The sequence below is a fragment of the Xiphias gladius genome, chromosome 9 (genome assembly GCF_016859285.1).
Source record: "Xiphias gladius isolate SHS-SW01 ecotype Sanya breed wild chromosome 9, ASM1685928v1, whole genome shotgun sequence".
NCBI classification, from domain to species: domain Eukaryota; kingdom Metazoa; phylum Chordata; class Actinopteri; order Istiophoriformes; family Xiphiidae; genus Xiphias; species Xiphias gladius.
The window spans coordinates 6127886-6141270 of record NC_053408.1 but is presented as its reverse complement, the minus strand read 5'-3'; the positions used below and the strand labels follow the sequence as shown (position 1 = coordinate 6141270).

The 13385-nt window shown below is 40.5% G+C and overlaps 1 protein-coding gene across 4 annotated transcripts in view; it reads left to right on the top strand.

Annotated features, from left to right (window-relative positions):
* The window catches only part of sdk2b (sidekick cell adhesion molecule 2b), a 259607-nt gene that overhangs the window by 185831 nt on the left and 60391 nt on the right, over window positions 1–13385 (top strand). For all 4 annotated transcript variants that reach the window (XM_040135140.1, XM_040135138.1, XM_040135139.1 and 1 more), the window contains exons 3-4: window positions 6349–6455; window positions 8767–8914. In XM_040135140.1, the coding sequence (XP_039991074.1) occupies window positions 6349–6455; window positions 8767–8914 (255 nt within the window). The remainder of the gene's footprint in view (window positions 1–6348; window positions 6456–8766; window positions 8915–13385) is intronic.

Genomic DNA, 13385 nt, shown 5'->3' with positions numbered 1-13385 from the left:
ATTTGCTGATTTAGATGAGGAAATACATGCTTAATTTAATATACACATAATATTGGTTGGTAATCCAAAAGTATTGCAGTTCGGCCTCAGGCTTCATCCGAGCAGATGCAAGGACTTTTGTTTGGCACATATTTGTGATACAACAGACATTTGTGCCTATATTTCAGTTGACTTCTATAATGTCATGTGAACATGCAACACTGAACCGCTGATGGCCATCAGAGATTCCTCACTGCTCTGAGGACTGTATAGCAAAGTCTGTGCAACTCAGGGGTTATTGGCTTTCACAGGGATCATGGCTGGTGAATTGTAGGGAGAACATAATAATAAAACAGACAAATTAATACATGAAATGGAGTGACAAAATACAGTTGGCAATAGTTGGTGTAAATTGTCACCATCGGACAGTTGTCAATTTGTTTTATCCCTAGAAAAGATATGTGGAGGCTGTCCCTCTTTGACTGTAGACGAATTACCTACTATTGATTTTCAGTAGCTTAAGCCGGAAGTAACCATTACATGTCATGTGTTGTATGTGATGGGTATTAAGAAGAGAGAACAAGAATGAAGACTCTCATCCTGTAGAATTTAGAAGACATCACAATACGTGATTCAATACACTTTCAAAGGACATCCTGTCAAAATATATAGTGCGTTATTGATTTTCTTTGGAAAATGTGGAGCTGCTTTCAGAGACATCACCAATAGCCGAGTGAAGAACCGGAAATGTGTGTGTTCGATTTTGTGTCAATGTATTTGTCATGTAGTAGCATTTCGCTTGACTTGTTGCTTTCTGTGATGGATATTTTGAGTCATGATATGCCCAGCGCAAGCATATCATCATCCTATTACAATAATTACACACGTCAATCCATCATGATCCCTAAAATAAAAATAGTAATCAGGCTGTCAAAAGTAATCATTTGCCACCGCTATTGCTTTTGTTCATATGGTACTGAATGTATTACAAGCTGTTGAAGTCATACAAGTGTGCCACAATACCCTGAGAGATGTCATTAACGAAAATAAAGTGACATCAGACTGTTATAAGAGGCTGATGACCTTTTCATAAACCCTAAACAGTAAGATGCATCGTTAAAAGTGAGCCATGACACTCTGTGGCATGCGTCTGCTTTTTTAATGGGCTTTAAAACAACTGTTGCATGATGTGATGTACTGCAAAAGACACTTTTAGATCAGGTTTAAACTGATTTGCTGTGTTTGGCAGAGAAATTACATCATCCCAGATTCATGATGCTTTATAATGTATCGTGATTTACTTTCATGCAGTAAGGCTATAATTACAATGTCCTGGTGAAGTGTGTATAAGGGTTTATAAACTTACTGTATAACTAGCAATTTAAGTAAAAATGTTATTTGACCTAACCTTGGGCACAGGTGTCATTTTATTATAGAACCAGTCACTATAAAGTGCACTGAAGCCATCTTCAATCAAGGATTATAGTTTTGCCAATCATCCCCTACCATTCCTTCATCTTTCCCTTCCTTTTGGTCAGTGTTTCCCTCTCTTCCTTCTTCCATCCTTTCCACAATCTCTGCCTTCCTCCCTCTCCAACCCACTTCATACCCAGTCCCCTCTTACTCACGTCCCTCTATCCATCTCCCTGCCACTCCTCCATCTAATCATTTCTCCTGAGTGGGGCTAATTAAAGGGGATCTGACTGAGTGCGCTGACCACAGGAACATCAATCAATCTCTGTCCAACACAGTGAGCCCCCGCTGACTCCCCCAACCTGCTGCCAACGTGCAGCTCTGCAAAGGTTAATTGTATTCATTATATAAGGGACAGAGCGAAAGAGGGAGAGGAGAGAAAATACTGTCTAAAGTCACCCTGAAGATTCTGGCTTTGGGGTGAATTCTCAGTAGGCCTCAGCGGGGTTAAACCTGGAGCAGCGACACCACCTGTCAAATTCTTCTCTCTTAATGTCTGATTCTTCTCCACCCAAACCATGATGTGACTAGCATTTTTACTTTTTTGTCACTCCCTTCCCTTACACACTATTCTGATATTTATTCAACTCATCTCCCTTGCATCTCTGCACCTAACACATAAACGTAATTTTATTAATTTAGTTGATGGAACATATGAAATGAGTCACACATCATTAATAGAGCCTCCTGATTAGTTGATTAAGCCTTAACAGACTTTGGGCTAAAACTCATTTAGTCCTTCGGGTCCAACTGACGCTGCTGCTAATGAGGTTTGATACCGCTTCATTTTTTGTTTCAGATATTAACAGCTTTCCAACACACCCAACCATTTGCTATTGCAGCACTATTTCCATTTATTAGCAACTGCTTCCAAAGCACAGAGGCTACTTTCAAGACATTTTCAAGCTATCAGGTCAAATTTTGCATTGTACTGACGTTAATAATCTGGCACATTAGATGATGATCAGACTGATTCAACATTTTGTTTCACGTTAATCATGGAGCCTGATACTGTGTTCATATTAGATATTTTCAGTTTGGTACAGGGGGTTATTTTGTTTTGTTTTGCATTAACCAATCAATAGCGGGTAACTTATCTGCCCCACCAGTATCATTTTCTGCCAAAATGGAAGCTGTTGTTGTAGGGAGCAGTTAGCTTTTCACAATAAGCAAAAGAAATATGTAGGTTCAAGATTTGTTATTTCTGTTAATCAACTGCCAAGAACCTGTAATGCTGTGTCAATCTCAATCAGACTTACCACCATTTTGGTGACCATTTTTGTGTCACTATTTTCTGCTATCTAACCATAAAGAGTAGGATGATTATAATCTCTGATTGGTCAGTTGTTTATCCAAATGGGGGAAGAAGACATCAACGAGTACACCAGACCTATCTGAATGTGTGTTGGTATGGTAATCATGACGGGGGCAAAGGAGGAAGTTAGGTGACGTAGCATATAGAGCGACTAAGTCCACAAGGAGGAGGTTGGGGTGGATGGAAAAGGTCAAAAAAAACACTTCCATGATGGTTCCACAACTTTGACTGTTTTTGTTATTGTAACCATGACGACGAGTCCTCTAACCTCTAACCTCCAACCTTAAGGAAGTATTTATTTTAACCCAAACCTCGTAAACCTAACCAGGTATTTTTTGTGTCTAAACCCAGCCAAATCATGACTGTTCCACAATCTTAACCGCGTGTTTATTGTTGTTACCATGCTGACAAAAGTCTGGTAGACCTGCCGCTGGTACAGTCCTACGGGTCATATCCGAGGTTAGGGATAAGCGACCTATATGGTCGTTTAAAATTCGAGGACTTGTGTGTTTCAGAGGTCTGGAGCGAGACTACCACCAAGGTATTCATTGATGTCCCGTTTTCATGTCAGTGGCAAGGCAAACCAACAGGTGAATGCTATGAGTGAGTGAGTAGTCATGCACATTGAAACGTGGCCAGAAATTGAGTTTCCTGGGAAAATAGCACATAAAGACCGTTGACAAATTAAAGAAAAAACCTGAACTGAGTGGATAAACAAAACAAATGCAGACACAAGGGGTAACTGAACTGGTTTAATAAGTATGACTGGCTGTACTCTCCACTACCAACATCAAAACACCAAATGAGAGGACATATTTTGGAAGACTGGTTTTCAATTCAGTTCAGAGACTTGGAAAATCTCCACCACAGCGCATTGAAGTTGTTCTGATGGCCCCTGGCTGGATGGTGAATTTTCCTTTAATTTGTGATCTATTGGTATATTTATATTTGATCAGTGTAAAAATTAAGTACCATTACTCTGAACAACCCTAAAGGCATGTAGATTCCTGGAACTGTAAGGCAGGATTTTTGCCAGCCTGATCAAAATCACAAGGACTTCAAAAGATATTCTGCTTCTCTGTGGACAGGTTTGTTAAAATATTTATAGTTCATATTAGGTTTCATTCCAAAAAAATCTGTGTTTGGTAAGCTAATTTTACACACTGTTAGAGTATAATTCTATTTTTCTTCTTTTCTTCTTAGCCTTTGGCAGTCTGTGAAAACTTTCTTTTTTCTGTTTATACATTTGTAGTGAACTGCAGAGCAGTCAAGAGGAGTACTTTTTTACGCAAAATCGTACACAAATATTAGTGCTTATTTTAGAGGAACATTTGTTATGATAGCTCCTGTAATGTGACTGCCTAGTTCTCAGTTTTGGGTTTATTTTTGCTAGTATCCAAACTTTCATGCAAACAGCTTGTTGAAAGCACTTCTGAACTCTTGAATTGCTCTCTTTCATTCACTTGCACGTTTGCAGATTCATGCAAGCAAATTCCTTAAACTAAAGGTTAAATCACTAAAAATGTTTCGATCAAATTGCATTTGGTTACTGTAGAAACCAGTACATCCCATCGCTGAAGGTTAGAATTAGAAAATCTGCATGCCAGTGTTCGAAGCGCTCTACAGCACATATCATGCAGGAATGTGACAGAAAAGATGGCAAGCGCACTGCTAGAGGCAACGGTTTGACCTACCATAAGAGGTATTTATTTTGACAAGAATATGTGTGCTAGAGAGAGACTCAAATTAAACATGTAACACTCGGTGTAGGGTAATTCACAACTTCTACATGTCGTGATGCCATCAAACATGCCATTAGAGACTGCCTGTGCAAATACTTCAACAGTTGGCTTCTCCATGTATCTCCCACTTCACCACCATTTATTAGTTATTGGAAGGCTGTCAAGAGGTTGATGCATGGTGCCCGGAGCAGCCTTGATAGCTGATCTCTGAAATAAATAACTTGAATGACTTGAATGACACACAAAATCCACTATGTATCATGGTGCAATTGAGGTAATCTTTTACATACATACCCTGGTCTTTCACTGAAAACACACATACACACGTCAAACAAGCATTGAACCCTAAATAGTATCTACAGTCTCTTCGTTGAAGCTAATAGACTGGTTGTTCGTTGACAAGTGATGCTTTCTAACAGTGGAATCTACAGGCTCCTATACCTACACGCAAAGGACCATTGGGGGCCTCAGTATGCCTGAAACAAACTAGTTCATATGACGTGTCATTTTGGATGGTCACGTAAAATCGTGATACCATCCTCCCGGCTGAATCACACTCTCCTGGCAGTTTTCTCTCTCTCGTCAAGAGGTCTGCGTCTTTAAATTCTCAAATCAATGATGGTTTCGTACTTTAAGGTAAATTTTTGGACCCAGCCCTCCAATTTTGACCTTCCTAACATTTTATACGTTACCTAACATTTCTACCACACAAGTGAAAAAACTGTATATTTTACCATAGCGAAAGTTTAGCTTTTAAAAAATAAAGTGTGTTGAAATTTTTCTACCAGTCTATTTCTGCCTAGTTAGTAAAAGAGTTACTAATATAAATGTAATTAAATTGCATTTTTGCACTTTAAGCAACATTACTTGAATTCGGATTTAGTATACTTATTTAAGTGTGCACTAGTATATTTTTTAATTCTATATACGTGTACTTTTCAAAAGTGTATTGTTACCTGCATATATCATGTAGTATAACATAAGTAGTATTTTCACTGTGATTTATGGTGGATCTGTAGCAACTTGCAAGACAAGTTTTAATTATAGCCTTATTGGAGCATTTGCAAAATATATAAGAGCCAGCATTTTTAGCAATCTCACTTGCCACTTATTCTCTTTCCATCAGCTGTATCACCAGATGTGACTCAAGAAAAAGCATACATCTAGTCAGTTGTTAGTCAACACAGTACAGACCCTGACATACAGCACCTGTATAAAGTATATGTTACGCTGCCTCCAAATGGCAGGGAGGCAGCACTGCGACCGCAGCTGGACACTGAAGTCAAGGTCATGGGGAGAGTGTCAACTGCTGGAGACATACAGCTTCAACCTTTGTCCCAGGGGATTTTTGTGGATATGTACTTGTACGTGTGTATGTTTTCATAGAGGACGTTTTAAAAGTGTTTGCTGTCTGTGCCTGTCTACGTACGCGTGTGTGTGTGTGTGTGTTTGTGTGTCTTAGGGGAGAGCCTCTCTATGGTAGCTGGTTAGCCTCTTGAGCATCATTATCACTGGCATAAACAACAGCTAAGCTCCGATGTCCTCTGTGCCCTTGTTCCTCTTTTAGATGGTCTTAAGTGTGTGTGTGTGTGTGTGTGCGTGTGCGTGTGCGTGCGTGTGTGCGTGCGTGCGTGCGTGTGTGTGTGTGTTTGTATGCACGCTCAGATGCCAAAGTGTGTTAGTGCCTTTTCAGGATGCTCATGATTACATATTTGTAAGCAAGTGCAAGTGCCCTTACATAACGACCCTTTTGATGTCTACTTTTGTCTTAATTAGTTTTGTAATTTATTGTGATTTCAGAGAATTCTCATCCATATCTTTTGTACATGCTTATTAAAGGTACCTAATCCCTTCATTGGACCGCTCCCATGCTGGCTTCTACCGCTGCATTGTCAGGAATCGGGTGGGAGCCCTTCTACAGAGGCGCACGGAAGTACAGGTGGCCTGTAAGTATTCACAAGGGATGGAATAGAGAGAGAGAATGTGTGTGTGTGTGTGCGTATGTGCGTGTGTGCGTGTGCATGACTGTCTGCAGCGTACACAGTATGCCCTCACTCTGTTTGGTTGCCTTTGTATCAAGGTCTGACAAGGGAGGGACAAATGCTGGCAGGGTGAAAGATCTACCTGCATCTCATTCGGGGTGTTATCAACCCAGACAGCTGTTCCACTCAGCATTCTCATTAGATTGATATTGTTGCCGTCGATGTTTTTAACTTTGCTTCATTTTAATATGACCGTCGCTTATTTCATTTTGTGTCTTTTGTCAACAACATCTGTCGTTTCTTGGCGAAAATGGGGCTCAGATGCGCTGTGTTTCTGAAAATTTCCAGTGCCTGTTTCACACCGCTCGGCTCCCTCGTCTTGTTAACGAGCTATTACAGACGCGCCACAGATGTGTCTGGAGTGTTGTCACACCAAATCCACCCACAACCCCCATAGGCACGACCGTCCTATGCCCATTATCCAGCCTTCCCAGGGTATGCCAGGTTCATTGGTTTCCCCTTGTTCCAACGACATTTTAGTGGATGTGACACACCGCTGTACCTGACTGAACAATGCAGCTAACCAAGCGTGAGAGAGAAAGAGATGGGAGGGAGACAGAGAAGATTTAACAGTCCCAGTGGTCCACTTCTTTAGTATTGGGTAAACATACTGTTGCGCAAGGCAACTCCTTCTTTCTGCATGTTCTCTCTCCTCCAGCAGTCTGACTCTGTCGCTTCCATCACAGTTTCTTTCTGTTGTTGCTTTCCTCCCTCTCTCTTGACTTTGTCTGTCGTCTGGCCACCACTGCTTTCTATTTATTTCTTGGCTTCCACCCCACTGTTCAGTCAGTTTCTCTTTATTCCCACCTCTTCCCATTTCCATAATTCTCTTCTTCCCCCTCATCAGTTGCTCATGAAGGGGTACAGATACTAAGGCAGAGTAAAAAGGAGAATTAAGGACACCTGCAGAAGAATTGGATGAGATAGACAGCGGATGGAGAGGGAGAAAAAGATAGAAAGGGAGAGATGGGGAGATCTCTTTTGCAAGCTATTCCATTGAGGCTGCACAATTAGGATTGCAGAGACACACCTCGGAGCAAGAGAAACATGCCGAGGCATTAGAGATTAGAGAAGGGGAGGAGGACATCACATCGCCGAAACTGCAGATCAAAGTCAGGGGATTTGCACACTTTCTAGATTTTCATTTAAGCTAAGCACCACAGCTGCAACGCAAAGCCAGATTACCTTTTTTATTCTGTTTGAAAGAGAGCGAGGGATAGAAAGAAGATTGCCATCGATGCACAACCACTCCAGCATCCCTAGTTCAAAGCCCCATACCTTGATCCCTACATGTTTCAAAGATGTTATTATTTCTAAACTGTGTTAGAACTTAATTGAGTGTTTGATGTAATGTTCAAATAATTTTAGCAGTTTTCTTTATTGTTTCCGCTGAATTGAAAAGGCAAATATATGATCTTCTCATCACCTCTGAAGGAGCTAAAAAAAACAATCCTAAGGTATTCAGCTGTCACTTCTACAAAATCAGTCTGCACTTTCTCTTTCAGACAGCTTTGGAAGAAGAAAAGACAAAGTCTGCTTGTCTCTGCTGTCCTAAAAAGGTTTCCAGTCAGCATCCACCAGCCTGAGTGCATCGGACAATTCCACAGCTGAGATAGAAAATAACAATTGAAGTTAGGCTCAATCGACGTGAAGTCCGTCAGGAACTCCTAGCCTGCCCATAGATCTCACTTAGAAATAGGCAGAGCATGGAGTAGGAATATTAGCATAGTATTTTTTGTCAGTTTTTAAGACATAATGAGGCGGGAGACGAACAAAACCACGGTAACAAATGAAATGTATTAGGAGATGATAGAACAGTGGCAGCTCTGGTCATCTACTATGCTGAGTAATGCACACAATTAAGAGTGTGATCAAGATTGATTGCCCTCGATGGATCCACACAGGAGGATACAGAATATGAATACGAGTCAATTTAGTGTCCCCTCTGAGTCCCTCTGAGTCACTACATCTTGGTTCCTTCTAGCCTTTCTTGATGTGCTGTGGAAACCATGGCAACATCAGTGCGCTGTCCATCAAAACAGCTCGATGTAACATTACAGAACAGAAAGCAGATGTCAAAAGCTAAGCGGGCACCAAAAGCCAAATTCACGAAAGAAAAGGGAAATTTTGCCTGTGACTCTACGTGCCCTCTTCTTTTCTTACTCTCTCACTGTTTTGCTGTTCATGTGTGTATTGTTTGTTTGTTTTCCTGTAGTTATGGGCAGTTTCGAGGAAGGTGAACGGACCCAATCAGTCTCTCAGGGAGAGGGTGCCGTTGTCCCAGCACCACGCATTCGCAGCTTCCCCCAGCCGCAAGTCACCTGGTTCAGAGATGGGCGCAAGATTCCACCCAGCAGTCGCATGTAAGTCTTTTTCTTTTTTCCAATCCCGTGGAGTCTTTTTTTCGTGCTTTACTTTGTATTTCTGTTTGATTCTGTGAACACGTTTTGGGTCTTTGTTTGTTCTTGGAGGTCTTTGAGGGCTTTAGTTTGAGAGCAGCTGTTCCTACATATCGTTTGTCATTCATCTTGCTACATTTTGTGGTTAAGGAGGGTTCAAATTTACCTTTGCAGAACAAGGGCTAAGACCAAAGCAGTTTTGTCACTGTGTGAAATGGAATCGATCCTTTTTTCCTCATCTTTATTTCAAAAGAAAACCTGAACCGAACACTTTTATCTCACCTTATCTATGTCTCCGTCTCAGTCTTGTTTTCCTTCTCTATGTCTCTCTTCATTTTGGTCTCAAAATTGGAAGTTGTGTTTCCTGGGGTCAGCTATCAGTGTTTGCCAGCCAATGGCAGTGGGGTTCGTACAATGCCATCAGTGCTAGTGAGCACTGGGGCTGCTGACAGCATCAAATGGGATTGTTGTTTTGCTTTCCTATTCAGTCCACTTAAAATTGAAGGGTGTAAATGGAGAGGCGGATTGGGAAAGAGGCGTTCTCTCTCTGATTTGCTCTGTGGCCCAAGAAAGAAGCATCGGCCAATTTTCGTACTTAAATTCCCTGGGTTTTGTTCCTGTATGCTCCAAACGTAGAAACATTAAAAAAGAACGTACATTTTATTGGTATATGTGGGTTTGTATATTATTAAAAGAGTACTAAACTGATTTAGCATTGCACTCCTATAATACTGTCAGAAACAAAAGGATCGAAATTAATGCGGCTAAACCTGAGATATCTTTCTTTTTTATTCTACGCATTCTTCTTTGTCTAAAAATGGTGCCTACATTTTCCACAATGCAGTTCAGCCACTCAAAGTCTATATGGAGATGTGGTTGTGTTATTCTAGCAGCAGCTCATGCGAGCTGGAACCCTTAATGTTTCACAGTATCCATATTGATAGATACAGCTGCCTAAAGGGTATACTGTACATCTACAGTCAAGGTGATACCGCTTCTGTTTCTCTTTCGACGATTGTCTTTTTCTTTCACTGAGAATGTGCACAGGATTTTTTACACACATCTCTATGTTCCTGTCTTTCTGTGGGAATATTTTGAATGTGTGTACCTGAATCTAGGTGTGTTAAAAAGGCACTTATCCCCATCTCATCACATCTACATTTCTTCGCAGTGGGAGGTGACCTCGCCCTTGGTTAGAGTGAATCTTTCTTATCAGCGCCTCATCATCAGTAATCATACCCTGACCTAGAATGACAATGAAACAAGCACCCAGACTGACTGAGAAGCTGAAGGCCATGGATGGCCGTGGGTAGGCCGGTCGCTTCAATTTTGCTCTGTCTTGTTCTGGGTTACTTTTGAGTTGTTAAGAAAATGATGAAACAACAGTGTCATCTGGAGCTCAGTGTTTGTATTAAGCCGCCCAAAAGTTGGTATTTGAAGAGATTATTGTTATGTAAATTTGATGATCGATTATACTCTGTTGACGGATTTGGTGAGAAGGGTCCATCAAAGAATTCACACACTCAACTCAACTCTTTGTTAGTTTCACATTTCTCTCATTCAGCTCCTTCTCCTCTCTCGCTTCTTGTCTTGTTTATTTTTTCTGTCCGTTTCTCTCTCTTCTCACAGTCTCTCTCACTCCTTTTGTCTCCATTATAGGCCACCCACCGTGTGTACATTGCTTCTCTTACTCCTAGCTTCTTACCCTCTAGCTCTGAGAATGCTAATTCTGCACGCACTACCAAGGTCACTGTGTGCAAATGAGCCCCGTTGATAACAGACGGCCTTTTTTATTGAAAATCATTTAATTGAATTTGATTCGTGCCACTAGCGTTGACTCTGTTGAGGCATCAAAGTCTCACTAGTGAGGGAGATTGAGGAAGCACCACAGAGAGATCTGCACCGAGCCACAAATGTTACCTTGATGAAGGCTCTTTCCAAGAACTGGTGCTTTCCAGAGTCAGTTCCAGCTGTGTGGTTTCTCTAAACATCATCATATGGGCTGCTGTGTGTAATGGTAATAGTCACTGTAAGAATGGTAATCCCATCTGGAAGATCTGTGTGTGTCAGGTTCCACAGTGCTCTGCCATGGGCCAAGTTACATTGTAGAATTGCAGTGAAAGGAAGAAGTGGAATGGAGACCAAAAAAAGGTTCCATGGACTACAACCATGATGACTATTTATTATTTTCTCTTTAATTTAAAATATCTTTCTTAATTTCTTTGTACTCCCTTTTTTTCTGTCTTCCTTCATTGTCCCATGTTCCTGCTATCCCTCCTCAGGTGTCATAACTTTAATTTGCTAGCTCTCCAGGGGTTCGTCTTGCTTCTTCTCTGTGTGCTGCTTAATCACAATGGCAATAGAGGAGAGGGGAAAAACAGCCAGACCCAGAATAACTGTGGTAATCATCTCCAACCAATCTAACAGCTAATGAAATTCACAAATCCTCTGCAGGATGTTGTACTCCAACTACATGTTTTATTGCATTGTGATTACCTTCACGTTGTGATCAGTTTGGCCTGTAAAATATGTCAACATGATGTGAGTTTCTTGAGTTGCTTCTTCAAATTGCATCATGAAGTAGGAGGGGGTGTTCTTGTCTTGTCTTGCTCTTGTCTGATGCTTTTTTTTTGCAGTAGAAAGGTGGCAGATGCTTGGAAACCACACCATGATGCCACTGGTTGTTTGCATGTATTGTTTCAGGTCCTGCGCACACTTAGCAAATACATCCCAAGTAATCTGATCACAAGTAGACACCTAAAAATATACAGTAGGTGTAATTTCAGCTACAAACATTACCAAAACACTGGGATTAGATTTAATAGAAATTATTCAAATCTAAATCAAATATCAAATCCATTTATCAAATGCAAATCCTTTAAATAGGGAGTTTGTTTAAGGGAGTAGGAAGACAGTTTCTTAGTTTTTAGTACATTTAGATGCACATAATAATTCTGGTTTTGAGTCTTATCCAGGTTTTGATCATTTTTGAGATATGGTGCTTACATGGAGCAATTAGGTATTCATCATTGTGTCCAGGTTTCTGATCATCTCTCTTGATTCCTCAGCCTCTCAGCCACTCATTTCCGTACCAACTGGGTTACCTCAAGAGTTGAGAATGAAAACATTTTTGTCCCCGGTCGCCTGAGCTCTGCTGTATTTAGTTTTTTCATTTGGTCAATCTGGTCACTGGTAATGGAAAACAAGAGCTACAGTACATTGCATTCCTGATGTCAGACTCTCCCTTTATTTCAGTGTTTTCTTCATGGTAACATTTCCTATGACATTTATTTTCCTGACTAACTACTACATGACTTGAGTTGATGGTGCACCTGCACACATGGCAAGAGAGTGATCAGAAACATGGATACGGTGTTTATATCCTGGGAAGAGAAATGAGAATATAATGCTTACATGCAAAAATTATAACCAGGATACTCATGCGCATCCAAATGCATTCAGTATCAGATGGTTGGTACACCACTTTGGTTCAGGCTGATATTTCTCAGCAAATGTTGAATATATTGTCACAAACTTTTGTACAGCCATTCATTGTCCCCAGAGGATGATGCCTACTGACTTTGGTGATCCCCTGACTTTTCCTCTAGCACCACCATGAGGTTGACATATGTGATTTTGAGTGAAATGTCCTGCTGACTATTGGATGGAATGGCCTGAAATTTGCTACAGACATTTATGTCCCTGTCAGGGTAAACTGTAACAACTTTGCTGATCCCTTAACTTTCCTTATAGCACAGTCATTGGGTCCAAAATTTAATTTATTCAGTACTTTGTTTATAACCAAATACCTGCAAAACTAATGACACCAGCATCAGATGTAGTTTATTTTAGTGCACATTGACAAATGTTAGTATGCTAACACACAAAACCAAGATGGTGACAATGGAATACACAATAACTGCTGAACATCAGCATGTTGCCGTGTCATTGTGAGCATGTGCCGATGTTAGCATTTAATTCAAAGCCTAAAGTACACCATAATAGAGACTCCTAATCGTGTTATTCACTCGGTACTGTAACCAAATGGCTTTCAACAATTATGTGTTACAAAAGTTATTAATAACTCTGAGTATTTTTTTTTACATTGTCTCAATTGAAGAACTCAAGCCTCAGTTTGTTCTAAATAGATTAGATAATTATTATTCAGCTAAATGACCAGCTGAATGTTTAGTATCCTGCTCTTTGGCAAGAAAAGGAAAAAAGAAGAAATGAACGATTTGATAAGAGACTTCTTAGACTCCGCCATTAAAAATCCAGTATTTTATCAGCTTGGAAAGGGATCCAAAATTCAACAGGCTACTGGAACTTTGCCCTCAAGGTCAGGGATGTATTTAAATTCACTCGTAGTATAGTGTGAACACAACACACCACCCAGACCCTGAATGTGTAAAGGAAACTCACAGAAACTTAGGGA